A 25,171-nucleotide genomic window follows, 5' to 3' on the forward strand; every position below is an offset into this window, starting at 1 on the left:
GGAAGGCGGTTGGGGAAGGGAAGGGGAGGTTGGTCCGTACTTCTGGTTGGTGAGGTAACGGTCCCATCCGCGGATGATGTTGCCGTACATCTGCGTGTCCTCCAGGTAGCTGCCTTCGAACGCGTAGATCTGCCGCTCCAGGTTGGCCAGCGTCTCCTGCCGGGCAAAGCGTTGAGCGGGCCGGGCCCCGCCGCACGGCGACGGCCGCGACCGCCGTTCATCGCCGTTCACCGCCCGTCCGCCCCGCCGCCTCCCCGCCCCGCTCCGCGCCCAGCTCACCGCCAGCTCCTGTTTGCGCTTCACCAGCTCGGCCAGCTCCCGCCGGGTATCGGGGATCTGCGGAGGTCCGCCGGCCTTGGCGTGCAGCGCGGCCATGGCGGCTGCGGCCCTGCGCTGAGCGGGCGGGGCTGCGGGGAGGAGCCGGCGGGGGGCAGCGCTGAGCTCCGCGCCGCCCCGATGGGGAAACGGGAACTGCGAGCGGAGCTGAGGGCCGGCGGGGTTCACAGGATGGCCGGGGTTAGAAGGGACCTCAAGGATGATGAAGCTCCAACCAACCCCCCGCCACACGCAGGGCCACCAACCTCCCCATTTCACAGCAGCCCAGGCTGCCCAGGGCCCCATCAACCCGGCCTTGAACACCTCCAGAGATGGACGGGGCATCACAGCCTCTCTGGGCAGCTGTTCCATCACCTCACTGCTCTCATAGCAAAGAACTTCCCGCTCACATCCAACCTCAATCTTCCCTCCCTCAACTTCAAACCATTTCCCCTTGTCCGGCTGTTATCTCCCCTTTCCAAGAGTTGATTCCCCTCCTGTTTGTAGGCTCCCTTTAGGTACTGAAGGCTGCAATGAGGTCACCCTGCAGCCTTCTCTTCTCCAGGCTGAACAAGCCCCCTGATCATCTTTGTGGCTCCTCCAGACCCTCTCCAACAGCTCCCTGCCTTTCTTGTACTGGAGGCTCCAGATCTGGATGCAGTGCTGCAGATGGGGCCTCACAAGAGCAGAGTAGAGAGGGACAATCACCTCCCTATCCCTGCTGGCCACCCCTCTTCTGATGGAGCCCAGGATCCCGTTTCTGAGCTGCAATGCACACTGCTGGCTCATGTTCAGCTTTTCATCCATCAGGACCCCCAGGTCCTTCTCTGCAGGGCTGCTCTCAAGAACTGCTTCTTCGTATGGATGTCTGGGATTCCTCCAGCCGAAGTGCAAAACTCTGCACTTTGCTGTGTGGAACCTCATCAGGTTCACCCAGGCCCACCTTTCCAGCCTGTTGAGGTCCCTCTGAATGGCACCCCTTCCTTCCACCGTGTCAACCACATCGCTCAGCTTGGTGTCATCAGCAAACTTGCTGAGGGTGCACTGGATTTGGGGCTGTGCTTGAAGCAGCGCTCAGATGGAGGCTGCAGCATGAACCAGCAGGCACAGCAAACAAGGCCAACCCCAAACCCAAGGCTGAACCCCTCTGCCCACTCAGCAGCCCAAAGGCAGGGCTCTCAGGGCTTCTCGCTGCTCCGGAGAATCCACCCAGCTTCAGAACCTGAATAAGGAAAACTCGCACCGAAATGAAGGCAATCAATGATGAGACCTGAGATCAGATGCTGCGCCGCTCCCAGGCAGAGGCTGATGTTGGTTCTGTCACCGCTCGGTGCAGCGCAGTCCCACCGTCAGCAGCCTGTGCTCCCCTGCCAGGCAAACCATCAGCAGTGGTACAGCAAAACAAGAGCTGTGCTGCTGCACCACACGGTAATCCCAGCCTTCCCCCATAGCTGAGGACTGCCGGGGTCACTTTGGTGTTTCCTTCACAGGGACACACGCAGCCCAAGCTGGACGAGATGCGCTCACAGCCCTGCAGAGCAGCGAGGCAGCTGCAGCCCTACCAGCACCCCAGGGGTCACTGAATCCATCCAGTCCTGCTGCTGCTAAAGGATCAATAGTCCAGTGACAAACATCTGCATGAGTTACAACGATCTGCGAGTCCTACAGCTGTTAAACCTCTAACAGCTGCAACATATTCCCTCAGGGTCAGCATCTCTCCCACCTTTCCCTTTCAAATGAGTGCATCTCTTTCAGAGAACACAAAGGGGGAAAACGGGACATCAGAAAAACATCACAGCTAAAGGTAAGTAGGGCTGAATTTACAAATTCTTTATTTAAAAACCTCTAGAGTGTGTATATATAAAGGAGATCCTCCTAGTCAAGATCCATCCTGCTTACTATTTGAAAACCTACATCAGCAGCCCATATTTACACCATAAATCCAGTGTGCATACAGCACAGCACATTTGTATACACAGTGTATGTACACAGCATGTCAGAACAGTGTGTGTGGCCACAGAACAAACACCCAGGCTGAGCAGTCAACAGTGTAGAAAGTCTTATGTTTCTTTTATCAACCATTGGAAGAAGACATCCACAAAGATGCATTTTCTTTCAGTGAGTGGAACTGGTTTTGTTTACCTCTTCCTAAAGCGTTGTTTTCTTTTCCAGTAGGGCAGAATGTTATAAACCAATGATAGTTCCATTTTACTTTTTCTTTTTTTAATATATATAAAGAAAACTTAAATAGTGCAAACCAGTAAAAACATGCCACCACATAACAAGTACAATTACAAACAAAAACATTAAGTTACTCATGGAGCTGACAGAAACAAAGGCCCGAGCTTTAGGAGGAGAAACTCAACATCCATCACAGTTGCAGCATTCTTTGCTGCAATGCACACTGGACGTGCACAGATGTAGACCTCAGCCCTCCCAAATCATATTATTGCAGCCTAAAGCCCCAGGAAGCAGTTCCTTTTATTTGGACTCACCTTGGAACAGCACATCCTGGTGAAATGCCCATTGCTCCGAGTGCTCACAGTGCAAACCAACAACCCAGGACACACAAACACCTGGGGGGCTTTGCAGTATTTCTCTTCAGGTAAATTCTCCTGTCCAGAACTCCTAAATGGCCAAGGAAATTTGGCAAACTCTACCAAACAAGACATGTTACAAAAAAATGCATCGGGTTACACTTTAACTAAGATCTCAGTTCAGTAGCACTCTCAAAGGGTTATGACAAAACAGTTAATAAAAATATTTTTAAATACGCTTGCTGCGTTCTACATCATTTTTTCCAGAAGAAGAAAGTCTTTGAACATTTGCTGAACGTTTCCAGCATCAGAACATTCACATCCAGGTGCCCTTTTTGCTTGTTAGGATGGGAAGAATGACCTGGATTTCCTGACACGCAGACCTACCAGAGACAAATATTCAGTGGAGTCCCCCGAAATAAACCATGAGAACCATTCAGCAACAGAAGAAGGACTTTAAGGCAGTGAGAAGCACCAGCGCTTTGATGCTCCAACGTTTACATCCCAATGCATGTTTTATTGAAAAAAGATTTCCCTCCCCTGCTCCCCGTCCCCAATTCCCTTCTCTTCTGTTAACTGTCAGACTCTTCCTCCTTCTCCTCCTCTTCGTCATCGTCCTTTGCGTTGGCCTCAGATTTATCTGAAGATTCGTGGAGGAGAACGTATTCCCTGCTGCTGAATCCAAATTTCAGTACGTCCTTCTCTTTCAGTTCGTAGTAACGCTGCGGCTCAATCCTCTGGTTGTTTAGAAAAGTACCATTGCCAGAGCCAAGATCGATGATATACGGCTTCACTCTGCGGCCAACCGTGCCGTCGGCACGAGTGTGCTCCACAAGCCTGGCAAAACAAGAAAACCCACATCATTCTGATCACAACACAGGGATTTTCCAACCCATCAGCCTCACTGCAGTGCATACTTAACCGTGCTTCAAAGATCTGAGCAAGAACAAGGAGAGTAATGAGAGATGGGACACGGAAAAGCTCCAATTCTGACAGAACTGCTTCACCCCTAAAACTTCTTATGATGCAACACAGTAATTCCTGAAACAGAACAGATGGCTGCTCCTTAAGAGAGCAACTCTGCCTCCAGAAGCACGCAACCCCTGCTGTTTCCAAAGGAGATCAGCAGTCTTTGTTGTGAAAGACCAAATGAAAAGCTCTCCTTGAAAGGTTTTTTACTGCCAATTCCACCTGCTAATTACTCCAGATATAGATGCAGTTCTGTGTTTAATCCTGCTGTGGCTTACTAAAGACTATTTCTCTCACTAAAAGGCTCCTTACGGTTAAACGAAAGGAATTATAGATATTTCTGATTATTGCTATGCTAATATGCTCCAGTCATACCTCAATTCCATTTACTTAAAAACCTCTGAGCAAAACGCACTTTCTAATCTAATGGAATCTAATCTTTCTAATGCACATCCACTTTGTTTGATTTTTTTTTGCACACGAGTGACCAAATAACCCCGATCTACCAGATGGATACAGAGCAATACTGACCGGTACTGGAACACAGCGTGCTGCTTGGAGCAGGAGGGATGGTCGATGGGGATATCTGCTATCCTGCGGTGCCTGCCCAGGAGATAAGCACTCTGCCTGTGAATGTACATGACTGGCAGGAACTCATCATTTTTGAAAGGATAGAGGCGCCATCGTTTCTTTGGAATTCGAGCTTCTGGGGGCTCGCTGTACTTGATCACGACGCCTCGGAAAGTGTTGGTATCCTCCAGAAGGGCACCAGACAGTTCAAAGCTCGGTTTTTCTTTGTTTACAGCTTTATCTTTTGGTTTATTATCAGATTGCCTGTGTTCTGGATTCTGGTCAAGACCGCTGCCCTCGTTATTCTGTCGATGCTCTCGTCTTTTCTCATTATAGAACTCCCTCTCCGCTTGCTGCTCACGGATGTTCTGAACATCTCTCTCTCGCTCGTGGCCTCGACCCCCAGGCCTTTCACTTGGATTTTTCCTCCTGTCTGAGTGATCTCTGTGCCTGTCTCTCTCACCGCTTCTGTCTCTCCTGTGTTCCTGCTCTGATGCGTGTCTCTGCTTTCGCTCCTCGTTTCCTCTACGAGGATGGTCATCTCGTTCCTGAGGAAAAGAAAATAAAAGACTTATAGCAATGGAACTAGAATAAGAATGAAAGAACAGCAAGTCCAGTTTCAAAAGAGATCACAGATCAATATGTGAAAAACAGAGACTGGAATATGTGACACGTATATCTAGATAAAGTTATTTCCTTGCAAACTGAACTTGAGCTGAATAACGCAAGACTGAGGGAGAGCAATGCATCAACATCAGGAAAAAGGAAGCTTTCCGGGCCAGCCTGCAGAAGTGACAGAGTCTGGGCTCACTAAAAGGTACAAATAATCAGTTCCTTATGGCACAACATGAAGCAGGGAGCAACGAGATATTACACTCCTAAAGAGATGCTCTACAAGGATCAGAGGGCTTCCAGACCAGAAGCCGGTTCCGTACCTCCGCACACATCTCACGGCCGCAGCAAGACGCACCCCGGGCCCCGCCGCCACTCTTGTGTGCAGAGCCGAGCGGCAGGCAGCACACAGAGCCGGGCCTCGCCGCTCCCAACGCCATTTACCTGCTTTACCCTCACAGCCCCGTGATGCGGACTCCGGCTCCGCCTGCCGCGCGGAGATTTGCTCCTCCGGCCGGATTTGCTCTTTCTTTTTGGCGATCTTTAAGACAAGGACATGAAAAGTGAGCGGGGCCCGCGGGCTGCGGGCCGCGGCGCGGGGCCGCCAGGAGGCCTCCTACCTGCTGCTCCTGCCGCGGCTGCCCCGCCGCTCCTCGGCCGGCGGCGATTGGCTGCCACGCGCCGAACGGGAACCGGACCGCCGCGGGCTCCGCTTCTCGGCCTTCACTGCCACCTCCCGCCGCCGCCGCTCCCGTCGCCGTTCGGCTGCGGCCTCCATGGTGCCGCGAGCCGCCACAAACGGAAGTACGCGCCGCTTCCGGCCCGCGCGCAGTCACCCGGAAGTACTTCTCCCAGAACCGCTGCGTAACGCGCCTGCGTAGGCACGCTGCCTTCCGCTCCGCGCATGCGCCTTATGAAAAAAAACGAGCGGCGCGGTTGCCATAGCGACGGCCGCCGCCATGATCCCGCCGCCGGACTCGCTGCTGCGCTACAACCCGCCGATGCTCGTCAGCCGCCGCACCGAGAAGCGCTCTCCGGAGGTGAGTGGTGCGGGGAGGAGCGGCCTGTGCCGAGCCTGGCCCGCACCCACCGCTCTCTCCCCTCAGGCCCTCCCGCTGAAGGCCATCCCGCAGCCCTCCCCGCCGCCGGGTCCCGTTCCGCCGTCCCGACCTCGCACGGCCGCCGCTGCCGCGTCAGCGAAGGAACCGCAGGAGATCCTGAACGCCATCCTACCGCCGCGGTGAGCCGGTTGGGGATCCGCCGAGCCGTTCCTCGGGGCCGCCCCGCTGAGCCCGCTGCTTTTCTGTGCAGGACGTGGGAGGAGGACAACCGGCTGTGGGTGCAGGAGGTTTCCAGCGCTCCCAGCACCCGGCTGGACGTCGTGCAGCTGCAGGAGCAGCTGGACCTGAAGCTGCAACAGCGGCAGGCGAGAGAAACAGGCATCTGCCCCGTGCGAAGGGAGCTGTACTCACAGTGCTTCGGTCAGTGCTCCTGGTATCCACACAGCTGCCTTAAAAGCACAGCCTGGAACAGGCATTGTACACATATATAAAAGATACAGGGGCTCAGCATTGTGTTAGTTATACATAGCAGTTAAGTTAAAACCCTTTGCCACTCCTGGTATTGCTGGTCTTCTGCCTGCAAGAGATGGCTGTTTGGTTAAACCGAGCTCTGCTGGAGTGCTGAAAGCTGCATAAAACCATTACAGGTTTGAAGGGTTTTGCTGTTATGTGTTCTTACCTTTCTTGTACCACCCCTCTACTTCAAGCCTGTGGTTTAGTTAGGTAGCACTTGATGCTACAGCTGCAATACAACAAACAAAATTATGACCGTCTCCAGTTAAATCGATGCTGCTTTTTGTGGTGCAGAGAACAGGGCAAAGACAACTAGCCCTGCACATTGTGCACACCCAGCATTCCCAACTCAGTGTAACTCTGTTGCTGTACCTTTTCTTTAAAGATGAGCTGATCCGTGAAACCACAATTAACTGTGCAGAGCGAGGACTGCTGCTGCTTCGAGTCAGGGATGAGATCCAAATGACAATTGCTGCTTACCAGACGTTGTACGAGAGCAGCATTGCCTTTGGCATGCGGAAGGCACTGCAAGCAGAGCAAGGCAAATCTGACATGGAAAAAAGAGTAAGCTGGTTTGTTACCCTTATGCTGTACAGCATGAAGAAAGCTATGCTATGAGCTTTTGTATCAAAATCAATTATTTCTGCTTCCACTGGATGGCAGTAAAGTGTATCCAATACTTGCCTTAAAGGCTGCGTTTCATAAATGATCTGCTACTATTCCTGTAGCATTTTAAAGACCGTACAACATAGCATTGTCTCAGCATAGTAGAAAATTGATTAATAGCAAACAAAACATGAGAGATCTGTATTATTTTCCGAGATTGAAGAGCTAGAAGAGGAGAAGCGGGAGCTGGAAAGACTGGTGAGCGAAGAGAAAGCAAAATGTGAAGCTATTGAGAAACGTGAGATTGAAAGGCGACAGATAGAGGAAAAGAAACACACTGAAGAGGTCCAATTCCTGAAGAGAACCAATCAACAGCTGAAGGTTAGTAAAGAAATGCAGTTCGAATTAGTGATGGTAAAGCCAAGCATTTTGCAATTAAAGATGTAAAAGGAACTAATTTTATCCATTCAGTTCAATAGGAGTTCCATTTATGATGCATTTGTATTAATGCTTTAAGTTCTCAATGAAGTGGGGAAAATAGCACAAGTTTTATGCTTTCTTACTACAATTATTTAGCAGCAGACCTGTAGTACAGTGAGAATGCCCTCACACGTTCCTGCAACTTCCCATTTCTATGTAAAATAGAACTATGGACAACACAAAACCTAGGAAGGGTGAGCACACGTCACTGACATCTCTAGCCTCCAGAAGTCTGTTACATCACATTTGAAGTGTAATTACTGTGATGGAGGTAGAAGCATTCTTCCTATTCACTTGTTGCTCGTGGAAAACACTTTATGTCCCATGGTGATCTCGACTGGATTACTGAAATTGTTTTGTATCTGAAAGGAGTAATTCTGTGTATGCTACTTTAATGAAAGCAGAGCTTCTGTCAATTACTTTGCTTTCAGAAGGGAAAAAAACAAAGTGTAATCATATCCATAAATGTTTCTGGCTAGAGCTGAAATACTTCCTTTACACCAAGCTGCCCTCCTGATCTTCAGTATTGTTACAGTTTTTCCTTTCTAAACCATTAACAGCCTCAGGCCATCTTGAAGTGTTTTAGGGCACAAAATACAGTAACTGTTGGAGCAAATATGTGCAGGGCTGAAGCCGTGTTTCCTCCTTGAAGTATTTTAACAGCTGTGCGTGCATCACTGTGGTAGTTTATTTTTATGGCAGCTTTAGGAAGAGAGCAATCTGAAAGCCCTGGAAGCCTCACACACTACATGCTTCTTAAGCTCTCTGATCAATCTCTTCACTGGGCGTCAAGTTGTCTCAGGAACTGAAAAACTTGCTGTTCCCAGCTACTTCTGTCCTCGAGTCAGTTTGTGTTCCAAACCCCAGAGAGCCAAATATTTAATTTAGCTAACATAGTCCAGCCTGAAATCAGAGAATTCAGACCACTGTTTCAACAGCTTTTATTTAATTTCCTCCTCAGTGCTTTACATTATAAAATGAGTCTTTCATTGTATGGAGCCAAGGCCAGCTCTTTTCTTCTCAGAAAGCAACAAGTGGGCATGCCAAGAATGAAAAGCTAATTTATAAAACATGTAGTGAGGAATGGAGTAGCTAGGGAAAAACCCCCTGCTCTGTTCCTGTTGAAGTACCACAGCATCACTCAGCTCTTCTCTTTGAATATCTAACAGACAATTTATCACTGCTCAGCCACACAGTTTTTATTTTCTAGATTAAATCTAATTTGACTGATTCTCCCATTTGCTTTTCAGGCTCAACTTGAAAGCATCATTGCACCAAATAAGTAAATTTTTTGTTGGCCTCCAGGCCAGAAGAGCTGTCAGAGCACAAAGTTTGCAATTAATGACAGAGATTTGTCTTCATAAAACAATACTGAACTTTCACTTACCGGTAACTGAAAGCAGTCTAATTGCATTATTTCTCCCTTTTTCTCGTTAAGAATTGAAATTTAAAACCTCAGTAACAACTGTGCCTTCTTCCTGTGCCATCACAGCATTCAGCTCCTCGATATGTGAACATGGCTGGGTCTTGCTAGTTGGCAATATGCTGGATGATCTTCAAAGCAATAAACTAATAAATGCTTTTCCAGGCAAGCATCTCTAAAATTTTTACTCTGGAAATGTACAAAATTCATTCAGAGGCAGTTTATGAAGTGTTTACACTCATGTGTGTCACATTCACTGTTAGGTTTTAGGTAGTTCTTGGACACAAGGCAGTTAGAGAATACTTCCTGAGCACGTGCAAGTCGGTGTTATCTATGTACCAAAATCCTTCTCAGCAACCAGCAGCAGTCACCTGTGATGAGCAATACCAAAGCTCTCCCTGTGCTTATTTCTAATGAAACAAAGATGTATCCAAGCAGCACTTCTCAGTGAATGCAAATGACAGTTTCAGCTGATATCTGCATAACCAGCTAGTTACAATCAGCAAACAGGAATAGGAAGAGAAGCTCCCTGTGCTCACTGAAACAGCTCCATAAAGCTAATTTCCAGCAGACCAACTCTGAAGAACATTTCAGGAAGTGTTTTTTGCAAATGCAGTGTTTACTGGCCTTAGATGATGTGGAAATACCACGATCCAGTTGCATAAAGAACTTTCAGATGATGCAGAAAAAGAACGAGATGTTACTCCTGGGAACCAGACAGACAAGTCAAACTCTGCTTTGACTGGGAACTACAAGTTTTATATTAAAAAAAAAAGCCACCGCATACTGGAGCTGTTTTATGTAAAATTTAATAGGATCAACAGTTATTGCTTATGTTTATATTTTTTGTGCTTTGATCTCTGTGCCTCCGAGCCACTTTTTTTCTTGTTCTTATTCTTATTTTTCACGTTGTGAGTTTCATAATACCGGACTCCAACTTTCTTGGAGCGCTGCTGCCTCTCAGCTCGTCTCCTCTGTAATGCACACAAAATGTGTTAGCACATCCACAGCACCCACTGCCTGAATTTGTCTGCATTCTTCCAGTGTTCACTTCCCATTCCACAAACCTTACGTGAAACAAATCATTTCCTATAAACCATTACTGATGTGAACAAACAAACATCTATAAAGAATCCACCCACTCAAGCTCTTAAAACATCACGTGAGAGGATGCAGTTTAATCCCTACAAAAGTGGAGGAGAATTACAAGAAAACTGATGTGCAGGAACTGTGACCAAACACGCATGAATACAATTCAGTCTTCCACTGTCAGTCTTCCTCTGACAGTCCTAACAGTCCATATATATTAATACCCCCCCCCCCCAAAAAAAGCCAAACCAAAACAAACAAATCCTTGTGCAGGATTTGCTTACACATCACTTTAACATGCTGCAAATACCAAGTGAAATAGCCTGTCTAGACTCAACAAACACAAATAAGAAATAGGAGCAGCAGCTCTTGCTGTAGACAGAATGGAACAGCCACTGACTTTTGCCCATCTAGACCCAAGTTTTCTCATCTGTCAGATTTAGATCCCTGTTCCCTTACCAGCATGGCTAGGTAAGCAGAACAGCTCTCTACAAAGGATTTCCCTTTCATCTCCCTTTCAACACTGTCATTGTTACCTGCTGGCTCCTCTAATGGCTGTATGGCCAGCTGGAACGTACTGCTGTCACAACAGACAGCTGATGTCAGGTCTCAAACCTCTCCAATAACAATGGGCAATCCATGCAGGAAGAAGCCAGCCCAATTACTCCGCTCATCTGTTACACAACAGGAGATCACACTTACTTCTTTGGATGTCAGCTTCTTGCAAGGCTGTTTACCCAAGTGGTCTTCATCATCCTCCTCTTCTCTATTCCTTTTTCTTTTCTTTACTGTGCCACCTGCAAACAGCAAAGATCATGTTCTGCAGCATCTTCCACAACACCCACATGCCCACAGAATTAAGACTGGGGTCACTGTCCCATCCATTTCAGCAAAGCAATCCTTTGGTGGTATTTTAAGAGCTTTTACCAAAAAAAACGTGTCCATCCCTTACCAGAAAACCACTTCTGGTAAGCAGATTGCTTAAAGCCTTACGTAAGTCTAGAAAAATATCCATCTTGTCAGTATAGGATTCTTCCACATTATTTTGCCTTTAATCAAACTTGCTTTGGAAACTGAAGACAGACTCGCAAAAAGTGACCACAGTAAAATCTATAGCCTGAAGTAGCTCTGTGCTTTTATAATGTCACAAAATGCTTCCACCCCCTGCTGTGTAATACTATACCATGTGGAACGGATGTTGCTGAGACTGCAAACCACCCACAGCACCATTCTGCTGAGAGCACAACATTTGTCTTTATCTTCACTCAGTAGTTGAGGGCATGTTTTACTATCCAGACCCTACAGTCCTATAGAAAGGCCACAGCGAGGTCATGAAGCAGTGAAGCCTTGGGTTCACAAGCAGAGGTTTAAGAAACAGCTCTGCAGAAAGAAGAACTTGCAGTCAGGAGCCAATGAAAACCTTTAATCCCTATTTTCTCTCTCATTGGATTTCCAAGCATAGATCAGGAACTTCTAATTTTGTTTTACCTTTCTCTTCATTTTCTTTGGTCTCTTCAGCCTTCTGCATGGATTTTGCAAACACTTTTTCACTCAGCTGCTTGGGGATTCTACCAAAGATAAAACAGGCAATAAAAGAATGTCATAACACAAAATGCAGCCATATCTAACAAGTGATCAATCTCCAGTAGGTCCCAGCAGCCTGTCACCAGCAAAGCCGCAGACTCTGCATGGAAGAAATATTCCAGTAAGCTGATCTCTAGAGTTACTGGACTTGTGCATTGCACAAAGGGCAACATTTAACACTTCACCTTGACATCTCAGTCCTCACGAACCTGGGGGATTTACTCTGCTAAAACTGGGCCTGCTACACAAGCTGGGATAGCCTTGTAAATGCACAGACTCAGATACAGAGAGGACGCTGCCCTCTGTATTACTCAAGAAAGGTCAATAGCAGGGAAAAATGCAAGGGAGAAATACTGCTCCCCACAGGTTTCTAAACCATAGCTGAAAAGGCAGCTTTCCAAAAGTGAGAAAACTTTGTTATTATGGCCAGCAGGAACTCTTAGAACATTCTCTCAAAAACAAACTGCTGCTTAGCCAAAGCTCAAGCATTTATGGCTCAAGTAGCGAAGCCATGGCAATGCAGCATAAATGGAGTGAAACTACAACAGAAACTTATCGTCTCCTTCCCACCCTCCCCCAGGAAAACGCTCGAGTCACTACACAGATTCAGATACCTTATTGCTGAGAATCTCTTGGCTTTGGCCTTATCCAGAAATTTTTTGCATTTTGCAATCTTCTCCTCCAAAGCCTGAAGAACTGCCTTCGAGCTCTCTTTGGCACTCGGTACAGTTGGCTGTGATTCTGCCTCTACTGAATCTTGATGTTGCTCATTTTCCTCTTCCTCTTCTTCCTGTTCCTCCTCTTCAGGACAATCGCTGTCTGTTTCATCAAAGCCTGGCACATCTACAGGAATTAGGTCTTCTTCTGAGAACTGAGGTGCTACATTAATCCTCCCAAAGTTTTGCCGAACGTTTGCCATGAGTTGCTTCATTTCTGTGTCTGTGTTGTTCTTCTCTTCTGTTGCCTCCATACTTGATGCTACAGGCTCAGAAATTTCCTTCTCGTTGTTAGATTGGCTTGATGTCATTGCTCCTTCCAATGCAGGTGGCTAGGAGAAAGGGCATAATGGATATATCATCCACAGCCTGTCCAAACATCCCTTTGGACAAAGCCTAAAATAACTAACATGGTCATTACTGACATTTCTACTAGTCAGACGATTGGAAAACAGCTCAGATGTCTCTGTGGAAGAATTCTTTGCTACCTGCTCCTCTCCATGTAACTACCAAACTTAAATGACTATCACCTGAATCACGTCAGGAAAAGCCCAAGTTACACGGTGCTCAGGCAAAAGCACCAGTGGGTATCATTAGCAAAAGGGAATAATATGCAAGAAGAGGCACGAGCTTCACATCCTCACCTCAGAACCTGCTTCTGCATTTGGTGGCTTCACAAAGAATGGAATTCTGCCCCTCTGCCAGTCGTTGAGAACCATCTTGCTGACAGTCTGCACATCAGGCTCACCACCCTGAAAGAATTCAGTAACAGTTTCTGTCCTTGTTTGCAGGGCATATCATCTTCATATTATCTCTTTGCAACTGAAACATGTTTCCCATGTTCAGTGCAGAAACAGACCCCCGTGCTCTTCCAACCCGTAAATGGAGGATGCTCACAAACCTTTAGTAGTTTTCCAGTCCTAGAAGCAAGCTTCTCCAGGAAATCTTCTGTATCTTCCCAGAAATCAATTTTGTATGTCTTCCTGATGTACTCTGGTTTGGCTCTTTCCAGCACCGCACTAATGTGGTCTTCAGGGCTCTTAATCTTTTCAACTTGAACCTAAAAACGAATGCTAAAGTTTATCAACCCTTTGGAAAGTGAACTCACCACAATGAAAACAGCAAGAATTCTCCCTGCACACAGCATAAATACGTACCACTCCCTTCAGAACAATGTCTGTTTCTGAGTCTCCAGATGGATACACAACCCCTGGGCAGTCAATGAGAAAAATCCGCCTCATCAAAGTAATGTACTGCCACACCTGAAAGACACCAGTGGTCCCCACGTTATCTCCTCTCACACACAACTGTTAGTTCAGCTTTTCAGTGCACAGGTTTAACACACAGATGTCATCTCAGAAACCTGGCATTAGCACAGCACTGAGTCAGGGCAGCTGAGCGTTCAGATCGCACAGCGCTGCAGAACAGGCAGGGCGGCAGGCACAGAAACTCAGAAATGCTTCTGTGCAGCAGCACTCCAGAACAATGCCTGGCTCATCAGCCACCCCTCAGACTCAGGGTCATACAGCCTGTATAATTTCAGTGACTTGTAAATGTTAACGAGCCAATTTTACATCTATTCTGCTTGTGGCATTTAATATTTTTAAATATTATTTTTATCATCTTCAGAACAGCAGCGTCTTCCTACCTTGGTTTCACCTGCAATGGGAGCCACATTGCAGACCTTCTTAGACCGCAACGTGTTGATCACTGAGCTTTTGCCAACGTTTGGGTACCCAATAAATCCCACACTGATCTGTTTCTTGTCAGAGTGTAACTGTTAAGAAAGGACACATCATTTTAATACCTCATAGAAAATGACAGAGTTACTACTGCAGTCTTAACAGCTTCTGGTCTTGTATGACAAAGCAAAGGCAGCTCCAAATCTACCAGATTAAAGAAAACTGAGATCAGCTCTTTTCTATCAGGAGAAATGTACAAGGGCAGAATCTGTCTAAGAACTCCAGCCACTGAAAGAGAAGGAAGATGTGAACCCAATGTGTTTCTTGCTGCTTTAAACTTACTTGTAAATGCCTTAAAATTAGAAACCTTTTAGACTGAAAAACAAAGCAAATACAAACAGCAGCAGGGGACAGCAGACAGCTGTGGTCTGGAGGCAGACATTTTCTCTTGTCTTGAGGTCAGTTACTTTCTTGGGAAAGTGAAGGTACTTAAAAGGAGCATCCTAATACAACATGCATATATGCAGGACATTAACAGGCCTAAAATACATTCCCTTCCTCTATTCATTCACATCAGACCTAAGAGTGCCAACTGAGGGGTAGTATTTCCCATTTCCACAGAATGAAGCTTGTTTGCTGACAGAACGGCCAAAAGAAAGTCTGCTGTACCCCACACATTAAAACAGAAGAAATCCCATATTAACCCCACCCCCCTTCCAACCCCAAACAACACAAAGGCCCACGGTTGTTCTGTACCTTTCCAAACTGCCTTAGAAGCTGTATGAAAGCACCTTTGCCAAAAGGGTTTGTGAGGCTGGCGTGAAAAGCAAGTGTTGGGTATTCCTGGGAAAGGACAGCAACCCAGCGCTTCTAAAGAGGAAAACACTGCTCAGTTATGAATGCTGTGCTGCAAAGGTGGGGAAACAATTTGATGATGAGAACCCAGCACTTTCACTGGACTCACATACACAACTGTCTATAAAAAAATTGCCATGTAAGAACCTTTGAAGCATTTTTATCAGCCCACCAGCTAAAAGCACTGGCTATTGTTTTCATAAAGACAATTTCCCCCAAACGCCTTCATTGCTAGCTAATTAGTTTAACAATATAAAACAGACCAGCTGTGGTGGATATGGATCTTAAATGTACTAACATTTAGCATACTCTGGAGACATCAGCTGAACAGTTAAATCCAGACAGAGGAAATAGGGAATTTGTGGCTGATGACTGTTGCTCAACTGAGCCAAACTTGGACTGATTTAAATGGTCATTGTTACTTTTATAGCGAGCAAGCAGAGAGTTCCCACTGACCCAGTTACATTATGCCCTAAAGAAACGAGAACAAGGACTGGCAACAGAATTAGAGGCTATGAAAGGAACAAAAAAAAACATTGAAGGGACGAGGCTGTGCTTACAGTAGCCCAGGTAGGAACAAGATCACATTTGTTCAGGACAAAAATGAGATGTTTCCAGTGTTTCTCTTTTTTCAGATAAGATTCCACATGAGGGGAGCGAGTACCCATAGGATCTCTGGCATCAAGAACTTGAACAACAACATCAGATGAGTCTATCACCTGGAGGAAAAAAAACCAAAAAACATATATATCACACAGAGGGAAAGTCATCATTTCCAAAATACAAATCAGTAATTTCCTACATTCTTCTCCTTATAGCATAAAACCTTATAGCCCTTAGGAACAACTGTTACTTTCCTGTAACGATCTCAGATTCTACTCTCTCCTCCCTGCTCCCCTCCAAATTTAGGCTGGACAGCTGTGAGCAGCTTTTATGCACTACAGCTTCTAGGAGCACTTGGGAAGGGAAACACTACAACCAAACAGTGAAGTTATTTGCTTTAGCAGACAAAAACAATGTTCTCCATCCATTCCATAAAGGATGTTTGCTGGATCAGTATGAAACACACAACCAAGTAGGAACCTGCTGTTAGTCCACTAAGCATCTACAGCAGGGAGCTGTCATTTCATGACTTGCTTCAAGCCAAGTGAATTTGTTTCACAGCTATTTCCTGCATTTTTGGCAGAATCCTATTGAAATCTGTTTTGCTCTATCATTCCCAGCATTTTTTAGGCCTGGATGAGAAAGTTCTAAGCTGCATTCAGAAATTCAGAACAAGAAGTCAAGCAGTTTAACAACTAACAGTCACTGAGAGCACAGAAATTGCACCTACCAAGCTAATTCATTCTCAGACTCCACTCCTCTAGCAGAGGTGGTAACTCATGGAGAACTGAAGGTCAAAGCACTCCAAAGAAGATCTTACTAACATGACACATCCTTGAAGAAACTTAAGGGCATCTAGCTGGTTTATCTGTGGTAAAGCCCCAGGAATTGTTCATTCTGCCAGCTCAATCCTATATTTTGAGGGTGTTTGTTCCACTGGAACAAGAGCTCAAGAATCAAGCTCAGTCAGGCAGAGACTTGAAAATGAATCTCCCCTCTACTCTACAGCTGGTTTTTTTCCTGTTCTAGTTGATGGTCTGGTTCAACACCAGTCCAGTGTTAGAAGAGAGTGTATGGCTTTACATCAGTCAGTTCAGTTAGGCTGACAGGAAAACAAGCAAGAGAATTATACACTCAGACAAACAAACACTTTTGTTCTAAGAAACTATACAGCAAATTCAGCAGATCAAAACTTTCCTAAGGTGGCAAGATCATAAGTGTAATATTTTCAGAGCTTTTCAGAGCACTGCCACACAAGATTGCCAAGCTGTGCTGCAGAACTGGACTTCATAAAGGCTAAAAGACAGACAAATACCTGCTGCAAATTGTAAGTGTTGCTTACCTTGTACAGCTCACCCCAAATTCTTTTTGACTGTCCTTTCTTAAATATTTCCTCTTGTGCTTCATCCCTGGAAGTGGATCACCAGAGACATCAAACAACCACAACAACAGGGCTGTAGTGCTGTCTTCTCTCTGTAAATGGCTAACTGGCTTTAGAGAAGAGGAGATTAGACCCAGTCCCTTATTTAACCCAGTATCTGAGTTCACAAATTTTCAGATATGCAACAAGCAATGAATTAGCAGTGAAGACAGAAGGGTCCCATGGAAGCAGCAGGTCAGTTAAATATAGTGGGACAGAACAGCTTAAAATCCAGCCAAATTCAGCTTATTTCTCGTTGCATCCTCATCAATCAGAGAGTGGCAGCATTGATAGAGGTACCAGATGCACTTTTTTTCTTTAAGTGAATGAAGCTGATGTTTAAGAAACGTAAATAGAGAATAATTTCTCCTTCCTATCTACCTTACACCAGTGTCTTCTGTGACCAGGTCTCTGTCTTTGCCCTGATCATAACATTCTGATGAGGCTTCTGCGTTCTCCAGCAGAGACTGCACATCACTTGCAGCAAGGTTTGGCCTTTTCCTCTGTGCTTTGGGGCCAAATGTTGTTTCAAATGTTTCTGTGTCAAGAATGTGAACTCTGGAGGTCTGTGGAAAGATGGAGTGTTAAAAAACAAAAAACAAAAGAAGAAAACACACCACAATCTCTAGTTTTCCATCTCTGGTGACACGCAGCCAGCAAGACCTCAGTGCAATGCAACTCTGTAACCTCTAACAGGAGTTGTAGGCACTTTCCTAACAATGTTTGAGTTCTGCAGCTTAATCTTGAGAAGCACAAACGTGGATATTTAACAAGCAGCAAAACAGCTGCACTTGCCAAAGAATTATGCTTCAGTTCTTTCTGCATAAATGATGTCAAAAGTAATTAAGGCTACAATGATGAAAATTCAGCTGCTATCTTTGATCATTTCTTATTTTTCTAACAAGTGCACAAATCTCGCCACATTCACAGGTTTTTGTCAGGGATAATTACAGTCCAAACTGTAGAATTTGAAGCTCGTAATGAATGCCAACTTTTCTTGGAACGTCACACAATTCATAGCTGAAAGAAATAATTTGTTTTTGTAACACTTATTTTAGTTTACAGTAACTATGCCCTTCATTTAGGTGACATTTTTATGACACAAACCTGGCAACTTCCCATGTGAAAAAGTATCTAACAATAACCCAAAGCAATATTTCAGACATTATGAAAGCAGTCTGGTTACAACTCAAGGTTTACGTGCTTGAAACTCAATTCTCCTTGAAACAAAGGCAGCGTGCAGAACTCCTGATTCAAGATAAAAAGCACACATTTGAGTTCAGACATTCACTGCATGAGGGGGCACACGCTAACAGAACGATGCTTCTGGTCTGAATGTCACATCAACCATTGGAAGCATTAGAACATGAGGTGGCAAGCTGAGATGGTCGTTTTCAATGCCATATTCTAACCTAGAGTGCTTTGAAGTAGATTTCCTGTGAGAAAACGTGAATTCCATAACACAGACCTCACAAACCACAGGGAAATAACACACTGCTTCTTTGCCTTCAGCATCTGCAGCGTTGTGGCCTCAAAAATATCCCACCCCAAGACATTTGCCCCAGTTCCTCCTCCAATGCTTCTACAAACGTAGCAAATTTCCCACTGATAAATAACATTCATGATACCTCTGTGCACACAACAGCCTTAAAGCAGTGCAGATGAATGATACTCACGTGAGGTTTAATCCGATCGTGGAAAAGGGACATTGGTAACTTGCTTTGCTTCATGACCACTCTGTATGGATCTTTCATGACAGTTTCCATTTCTTCTTGAAATTTTTGTAGGGATGACTGCTTGATCACACGAGTATTGCCTGCATGTGAAAATCAATACTGCATCTACACCACTCCCCATCTTTAACTGCTTCAGAGAATCTGAGTACGCTATGAAAATATAAATACTTCAACTGGAATAAAAAATACCAGTAGTAAGAAATAGAAGATTTCACTTGAAAAAAAAATATTTGAGATTGGCATATACAAAGCACCTCCTTTCCATCAGTCAAAGTACCCCCAAAACACTGAGAATATCTAGGTTACAACATGTACTTAACAGCAGCACATGGAAAGCAAATAGCCAATGTATTGCACGTGCAAAGTGGAAGCCAATGAGCTTGCCTGTTGTGAGGGGTATTTCACCTTCATTTCCAGGTCTGTCCCACACAATGCTGAAAGCACAATTCTGAAATAAGCACAAACTACAACAACCCACAAAGTTCAACCAATTCCAAGCCACCTGAATTGAGAGCCTGAAAGCTGAGAAAACTCACCAAACCATTTAATATTTGGTTCCACTCTTGCAACTGTGCCTGGTGCCACTGTCGACTGATACTGCAGAGGTTTAATCACTTTGCCACGCTTGTTTCTAAGTGAAAAATGAGAATGCACGTAAATACACAATGAAGCCATACGCCCCCATAGCACTTTCATTCACTAAAGCCACCTTTCAACCCCTCAGTGCCAATCCAAGTCTGTGATTGCACAAAGATCATAGAATCCTAGAATGGCCTGGATTGAAAAGGACCACAGTGACCATTGAGTTCCAACCCCCTGCTGTGTGCAGGTCACCAACCAGCAGCCCAGGCTGCCCAGAGCCCCATCCAGCCTGGCCTTGAATGCCTGCAGGGATGGGGCATCCACAGCCTCCTTGGGCAACCTGTGCCAGTGCCTCACCACCCTCTGTGTGAAGAACTTCCTCCTAATATCCAACCTAAACCTCCCCTGTCTCAGTGTAAAACCATTCCCCCTTGTCCTATCACTGTCCACCCTCATAAACAGCAGCACAGCACTGCTAGTTGGACGAGCTATCACACCTGCTGGCACACACTGCCCTGCAATGATCCTAGGCTGATATTTTTTCTGTTTGCTGTGTCAAATCACTGAGAAATGCCTCTGAAAAACACCTCACTAAGCATCTTTGTGTTTTGAACTCTACTTATTTATTTATCAGAGGTGGCTTGGGGTCAAGCTAAGTACTTCAAGATAACTGATAAAAGTTAGCATGCAACATACAAACACACATACACACACACTACAGTAGCTTTCCTGCAGCACACCCCAAAACTCTCAACTCTCACTCCAGCTTGACTGAACTCTTCAAGAGTGCATACGAATATCTTATTGGGGTGCAAGGCCTACTTAAGCATGATTTCCAAAGATATTACTCTCTTTTCTTTCACACGCAGATGTGGAACTTTTGCAATCAGTTCTACCCATCAGCCTCTACTGAACACCAGCCAGAAGAGACGCTTCCACCTTGAGACTTGGATTAAACTTAGTCATTTTTCACAATGTCATACCTCCCCCAGTCATACCTCAAAACAAATCAACAGCTGGCAAAACAGAACTGCTACTCCTAACCAGCAACCTCAGAACCCCCACAGCACCAACAACGTAGCAGAGGTGCATATTTATAAGGTAGGAACTGTGCCACAGCTGCAGGTTCTCACGTGGGTCTCTCAGTAAGAGCCATACAGATGTCAGGCTCTTCAGACATCCTGAGGTGCACTTTGGTTGGACATGAAAGAATTCTGAGTATTTTGGGATTTGTGACATCCCAATGGGGATCATCAACTCTTTGAAAGGGGAGATAACAGCAGGACAAGGGGAAATGGCTTGAAGTTGAGGGAGAGAAGAATTAGGTTGGATGCCAGGGGGAAGTTCTTCACAGAGAGAGTGGTGAGGTGCTGGAACAGCTGCCCAGAGAGGCTGTGGCTGCCCCGTCCCTAGAGGTGTTCAAGGCCAGGTTGGATGGGGCCCTAGGCAGCCTGGTCTGATATTAAATGTTGGTGGCCCAGCATGTGGCAGGGGGTTGGAGATTCGTGATCCTTGAGGTCCCTTCCCACCCCAGCCATTCTGCAATTCTGTGAATGGGAACACATCAGCTGTTCCATGTCACAGCTTTCCAGCTACATTCCCTGACACACATCGATTAGAGTTCAGGATCAAGTTCCCCAGCTCACACCATTCCACAAATCAGCGCAGTAACCAGACGCTGCCACCACACGAAGCCCCAGCAGCCGCCCAGTGCGTGGCTCCCAACCACCGCACACGAAGGACAGGGGCACTCCGCTACACAGCACCGGGCACGGCCGCGCTCACCTCCGCTCCTTCTGCCGGTACATGTTGAGACGGCGGATGGTGGCTCGGTCCCGCATGTTGTTCCCGCCCGCGCCAGCCACGCGATCTGAGGAGAGAAAGCACTGTTTAGACCCGGCCGGCACAACTCGGCCCGGCCCGTTACCATGTGAGACGACACGCTTAAGATCGCAACGCCGCACGTACCGGGATTGGTGCTGGCGCGGGACGGGTTGATGGTGCTGCGGCCTTTATAGCGTGGCTTCACCATGATGCCGCCGGGACCGGACTAAACGGAGACACCGCTGCACTACACGCGCGACTTCGAGCCGGAAGCAGCGGCACATGTACTTCCGGCGTGGGGGCAGCGCGATGACGTACTTCCGGCGGCTCCATTTCCCGACTGCGCAGGCGCCCCCAGGTTGCTATGGCAACCGCTAGGCACCGCCTCCCACGTCCGGTTGCTACGGCATCGCGTGGGCCTCGCCGCCTCAGGGCCTGGCTCTACCCCCGTTACCCGCCGCTACCCATCGTTACCCACCTCTCCCCACCGTTACACATCCCGCGGGAGAGGCCAGGGGATGCTGGTCCCCATAGGGGCTGTGCCCGCACCCACCGCCCGGCCTTGCCCGCCTGGTGCCCGCCGGCTCCCGCTGTGTGCCCGGGGGCGCGGCCTCCGGTCCTCCATAAGCTTTCCTCTGACTTCTTCCCAATCCCCGGCTGTCCGCCCTGGACAGTGAGCAGACTGCAGGCGTTTCAAAGGGCTGTAACAACGAGAGTGCTGGCACGGGAGCCCTCATTGTTTTTGAAATGTTGTTTGTTCACAGAAACATAATAAGAATCATTTGGGAGCTTGGCATTAGGACTTATTTCCATTTGCAGATGAATGCATGCGGTCAGCAAAGCGGTCTGCTGATGCGGGGATGCTGGGGGGAGCGCTGGGGAGCGAGCTGCAGGCAGCGGCGTGCACTGGGGTGTTTACAGGCACAAAGTTGTTTGTCCCGGGCTCCTGGCATCGACTGGTCAAAATCACAAATGACAACACACTCATTTACATGCACGTAAAGAATTGCACGGACCTTGCAACAGTCTAAACGGAATTTTAGGCAAATTACAGCCCTGAAGACTACGCTACGTTCAGCCAGATTTCACTAGAAATTGGAAAGATCCACACCTAGGAGGAATGACCCAAAGCCTGCTGAAATGGTGTTAATTCAGCGCAGAGGTTGGGCTGGGGGCAGGCAGCTCTGCACGCTGGGGAGTCGTTTGCCAAAGTGAAGGTCTGTCCCAGCGTCCCTGAATAGTTATTAGTGGCAGAGAATTCACGGCTAGTTCAATTTCCTCGCAGTTCTGCTAATGCTCTGCTAAATCCAGAACAATAACGGAGCTTCCAAGATTGTGTTCTTTTAATGATTTTCAGCATTTTGCTTTTAGGTAGCGCACGGTTCCTTCTGCACAAAGTAGTCCTAATTAGTCAGACTTCTGAGCTGCTTTGTGAGATGGCAGTCTTGAATTTTCAGTGTGTTTTGTATAAGCCTTTTTTTTCTCTTAATGGAATTATCTGTGCCTCGGGCCTGTAACAAACACAGTGATGTGGGCATAAAAAAATCAATTCCAAATTGTAGATAATTGTTTAAACTATCAGACTCGAGGCTTATGTAGAAGAGTTTTCTCAGGACAAGTGTGTTTTCTATTAAAGTTGATATTAATCTGTCAGAAAATCCTTTTGATTTTCCAATTTTTAGACTAAATAGTTGAGTAATACTCGCCCTGTCCTTCCCCGCTCTTTCTTCCTTCTCCTTAAGAAAACACTCCTTTTATTGTTTGCAAAATATCTTGGAATGCATCCAGAAAATTGCTGCCTCTTTCTTTTAAAGAACAGTAATAGCGTTAGACACGAGGTTATGTCATGGAGGGCTTTTATTGGTAATGCATCTGAGTTAATCAGAAAATTTCCACTTTGAAAGCTTTGGCACAAGCAGCTTTCTCTCCAGCCTCGCTTATGGTGAGCCCTGTCATCCAAGCCAGAGTGGGCCCCATGTTTTCTGTCGTAAGGAAACACGATGCTGATAACATATGGGAATTGTATTCAGATTGGAAGAAATTCATTTCTTCAGCTGTACCCACCTCTCAAGTTTTTCCAGACTAAACTTACTGAGGCTAACTGCTAGCATTCAACTTGCAGCATCTCTGGAGCTGTGGTTGTTGGACTTGCTTATCAGCTAACATATGGGTCAGATTAGTTTATTTTACAACTAATTTCACGTTGCTGTGTGATTCACCAGCTTTTCATTTACCATTGATGCATACTCTCAATTTTTTAACTTTTTTTCTCTTCTTTTTAAGTTACTGGCAGTGAGATGTTGTCCATACCACGTGCTGGGTGGGACAGGGGGCTCAGCAATGTGCACCAGGCCCAGTGGATCTGCCAAACACCCTCACTTCCATTGACAAGACCAGCCTGACCACTGCTGAATTGAAAGCATTTGGAATTTTCTGTGGCCTCTTCCTTGTCAAAATCCCAGTGTATGTGGTTATGTGATGCCATCAGAATGACTCACTGCCATAATTGCATATGTTCTAAGGGGTTATTCCCATTGTATTATTAAAAACTAGTGATGTTTGATTTTTGGCAGGGACTGTCTTCCTTGTATGATCTACAGATTTTGTCAATTAAATGAAAGAAAATGAGATTTCCAAGACTTCAGTACAAGACTGGACTTGTACTCAGAGCACTTTTTCAGTGTGCTATTGAGCTACTTTGCTTCATTTAATCAGTTAAAAGCAACATCAGCCATCTTACTCTCCTTGTTGCAGAGAACAAGGACAGAAGTGAGCTTCATAGCTAGCCTTTAAATGATCCAAAGCGCTGCCAGAAGGTACCTCAGGTTATTTATCACACGATCATTTTCTCGACTCGGCGTCTCACAAGCTCATTCTCAGGGATATAACTTAGAGTGGGAGGCAGCGCTCCTTGGCAAAGGGCTCCAGCTCTGATAACTCCCTAACTGAAAAAAAAACACACCCAAGAGCGATCCCAGATATCGTTGCCTTGGATTTTAAGTTCCTAAAATAGCAAATACAAGCAAGAGGGGAAAGCTAGAAGGAGGAGATAGGAGAAAAGTGAAAAGAAGCAAAAAGGTGAAAAGGGACTTTGAGAAGCCAAGCTGCTCCGTGTCCCCAGAACTCATCCCTCATAACAAAAGTTGTGCTCAATCCCATGCAGTTCTCATAGACTTGCAGAGCCTTCTGCGTTGCTCTCTGCACTTAGGCTGGAGCTGCAGATCTCTCTCACAGGAATCGTTTACTAACAATCAGAAATTGAAAGCATTTGCATGTAAAGATCTTACTTTTGTGATTTGATTTTGATAGTCTGGAAAAAAAATGACTTCCTATCTGGAAAGCTGCACGCGCTGCATCATGCATCTTAGCCTTGTGTGTCCCTAGATTTCACATGGCCTTCATCAGGCTACGTCAAAGGGATGGCAAATGAGGCTCTAACCAGCTGATTTTGCTTGTGCTGTAAATAGCCATATCATCTACCTGATTGTCTCTGTTTTCACTTAGAAAGATGCCACTGCTCTTCTAGAATTCCAGAGATTCTGGCAAGCAGCTCCATCTGTGCCACGGTTTGGCATTCAGTTGGGTATGATATATTATTATCTTTATAAATGCCACTGAAGTGATTTATTGGTGGTGACTGATTACACAGAGATGGTATTTCTGTAATTTGCCCAGAGTTTTTTTTTTTAATGCTATCCCTAACATCTCATCCTATGGAAACTATTGACATCATAACACGTGCGAGTAAATATGTGTACAATATTTCTTCTAATGTTTTCAGACAGCGTTTCAGCATCCCACTACATTTCCTTTCATCAAAGCTAAGATTTCTTCTGAGTGAGAAATGGTTTTAACATAAACATGAACTAAGAAGTGTATACATTGCCTCCACCTCCACAGGAGTGGAAAAGTAGTAAATGGTTGTTTGAGGAGTAGATGTGCATGCGTGTGACTTGACTGCAGCTGATGAAAAATCCTGCTTTATACAGAGAGG

At 46.0% G+C, this 25,171-nt stretch overlaps 4 protein-coding genes across 5 annotated transcripts in view; 1 reads left to right on the top strand and 3 right to left on the bottom strand.

Moving 5' to 3' along the window:
- Nucleotides 1–394, bottom strand: part of MEAF6 (MYST/Esa1 associated factor 6) — a 6,205-nt gene extending 5,811 nt beyond the window's left edge. Inside the window, exons 1-2 of the mRNA XM_042885003.1 lie at nucleotides 280–394; nucleotides 8–156 (exon numbers count right to left, since the gene is read on the bottom strand). Coding sequence (XP_042740937.1) covers nucleotides 8–156; nucleotides 280–375 — 245 coding nt within the window. The 5' untranslated portion in view covers nucleotides 376–394. The remainder of the gene's footprint in view (nucleotides 1–7; nucleotides 157–279) is intronic.
- A 1,730-nt stretch (nucleotides 395–2,124) lies between these two features.
- SNIP1 (Smad nuclear interacting protein 1) lies at nucleotides 2,125–5,802 on the bottom strand. Its single transcript, XM_042885078.1, has 4 exons — nucleotides 5,624–5,802; nucleotides 5,448–5,544; nucleotides 4,353–4,939; nucleotides 2,125–3,689 (listed from the first exon to the last, which is right to left on the bottom strand). Exons 1-4 carry the CDS (start codon nucleotides 5,779–5,781, stop codon nucleotides 3,425–3,427), a joined length of 1,107 nt encoding a protein of 368 aa, XP_042741012.1. The 5' UTR covers nucleotides 5,782–5,802; the 3' UTR covers nucleotides 2,125–3,424.
- A 159-nt stretch (nucleotides 5,803–5,961) lies between these two features.
- DNALI1 (dynein axonemal light intermediate chain 1) lies at nucleotides 5,962–9,255 on the top strand. The gene is made up of 6 exons (XM_042885161.1): nucleotides 5,962–6,043; nucleotides 6,110–6,243; nucleotides 6,315–6,484; nucleotides 6,963–7,141; nucleotides 7,400–7,564; nucleotides 8,914–9,255. Exons 1-6 carry the CDS (start codon nucleotides 5,963–5,965, stop codon nucleotides 8,947–8,949), a joined length of 765 nt encoding a protein of 254 aa, XP_042741095.1. The 5' UTR covers nucleotide 5,962; the 3' UTR covers nucleotides 8,950–9,255.
- Nucleotides 9,256–9,879: 624 nt separating this feature from the next.
- Nucleotides 9,880–21,457, bottom strand: GNL2 (G protein nucleolar 2). 2 transcript variants are annotated; one of them, XM_042885160.1, is made up of 16 exons: nucleotides 21,322–21,457; nucleotides 21,139–21,223; nucleotides 19,308–19,402; nucleotides 18,712–18,851; nucleotides 17,417–17,601; nucleotides 16,958–17,024; nucleotides 15,573–15,731; nucleotides 14,914–15,027; nucleotides 14,124–14,252; nucleotides 13,633–13,737; nucleotides 13,377–13,535; nucleotides 13,120–13,227; nucleotides 12,374–12,807; nucleotides 11,664–11,743; nucleotides 10,878–10,972; nucleotides 9,880–10,060 (listed from the first exon to the last, which is right to left on the bottom strand). In XM_042885160.1, exons 1-16 carry the CDS (start codon nucleotides 21,383–21,385, stop codon nucleotides 9,911–9,913), a joined length of 2,169 nt encoding a protein of 722 aa, XP_042741094.1. In that variant the 5' UTR covers nucleotides 21,386–21,457; the 3' UTR covers nucleotides 9,880–9,910. The 2 variants fall into 2 exon arrangements, 1 of the variants encoding a protein (XP_042741094.1); XR_006181346.1 differs by lacking the exon at nucleotides 9,880–10,060 and adding an exon at nucleotides 11,359–11,555 and having other exon boundaries at nucleotides 10,888–10,972.
- Between the last annotated feature and the right edge of the window lie 3,714 nt (nucleotides 21,458–25,171).

This window comes from Lagopus leucura, unplaced genomic scaffold, assembly GCF_019238085.1.
Source record: "Lagopus leucura isolate 7727_CA_CO unplaced genomic scaffold, USGS_WTPT01 Super-Scaffold_100048, whole genome shotgun sequence".
Classification (NCBI taxonomy): Eukaryota; Metazoa; Chordata; class Aves; order Galliformes; family Phasianidae; genus Lagopus; species Lagopus leucura.

Excerpts from the sequence above, each read along its gene's own strand:
- GNL2 (XM_042885160.1), bottom strand. The coding sequence starts at position 21,385 with ATGGTGAAGCCACGCTATAAAGGCCGCAGCACCATCAACCCGTCCCGC. Across the intron at positions 18,852-19,307 it reads ACCAAATATTAAATGGTTTG|GCAATACTCGTGTGATCAAG; the intron begins GTGAGTTTTCTC and ends TTTCACATGCAG. Across the intron at positions 13,536-13,632 it reads ACATTGTTCTGAAGGGAGTG|GTTCAAGTTGAAAAGATTAA; the intron begins GTACGTATTTAT and ends ATTCGTTTTTAG.
- SNIP1 (XM_042885078.1), bottom strand. The coding sequence starts at position 5,781 with ATGGAGGCCGCAGCCGAACGGCGACGGGAGCGGCGGCGGCGGGAGGTG. Across the intron at positions 5,545-5,623 it reads AGCCGCGGCAGGAGCAGCAG|ATCGCCAAAAAGAAAGAGCA; the intron begins GTAGGAGGCCTC and ends CTTGTCTTAAAG. Across the intron at positions 4,940-5,447 it reads GGGCTGTGAGGGTAAAGCAG|GAACGAGATGACCATCCTCG; the intron begins GTAAATGGCGTT and ends TCTTTTCCTCAG.
- DNALI1 (XM_042885161.1), top strand. The coding sequence starts at position 5,963 with ATGATCCCGCCGCCGGACTCGCTGCTGCGCTACAACCCGCCGATGCTC. Across the intron at positions 6,244-6,314 it reads AACGCCATCCTACCGCCGCG|GACGTGGGAGGAGGACAACC; the intron begins GTGAGCCGGTTG and ends TTTTCTGTGCAG. Across the intron at positions 6,485-6,962 it reads GCTGTACTCACAGTGCTTCG|ATGAGCTGATCCGTGAAACC; the intron begins GTCAGTGCTCCT and ends TTTTCTTTAAAG.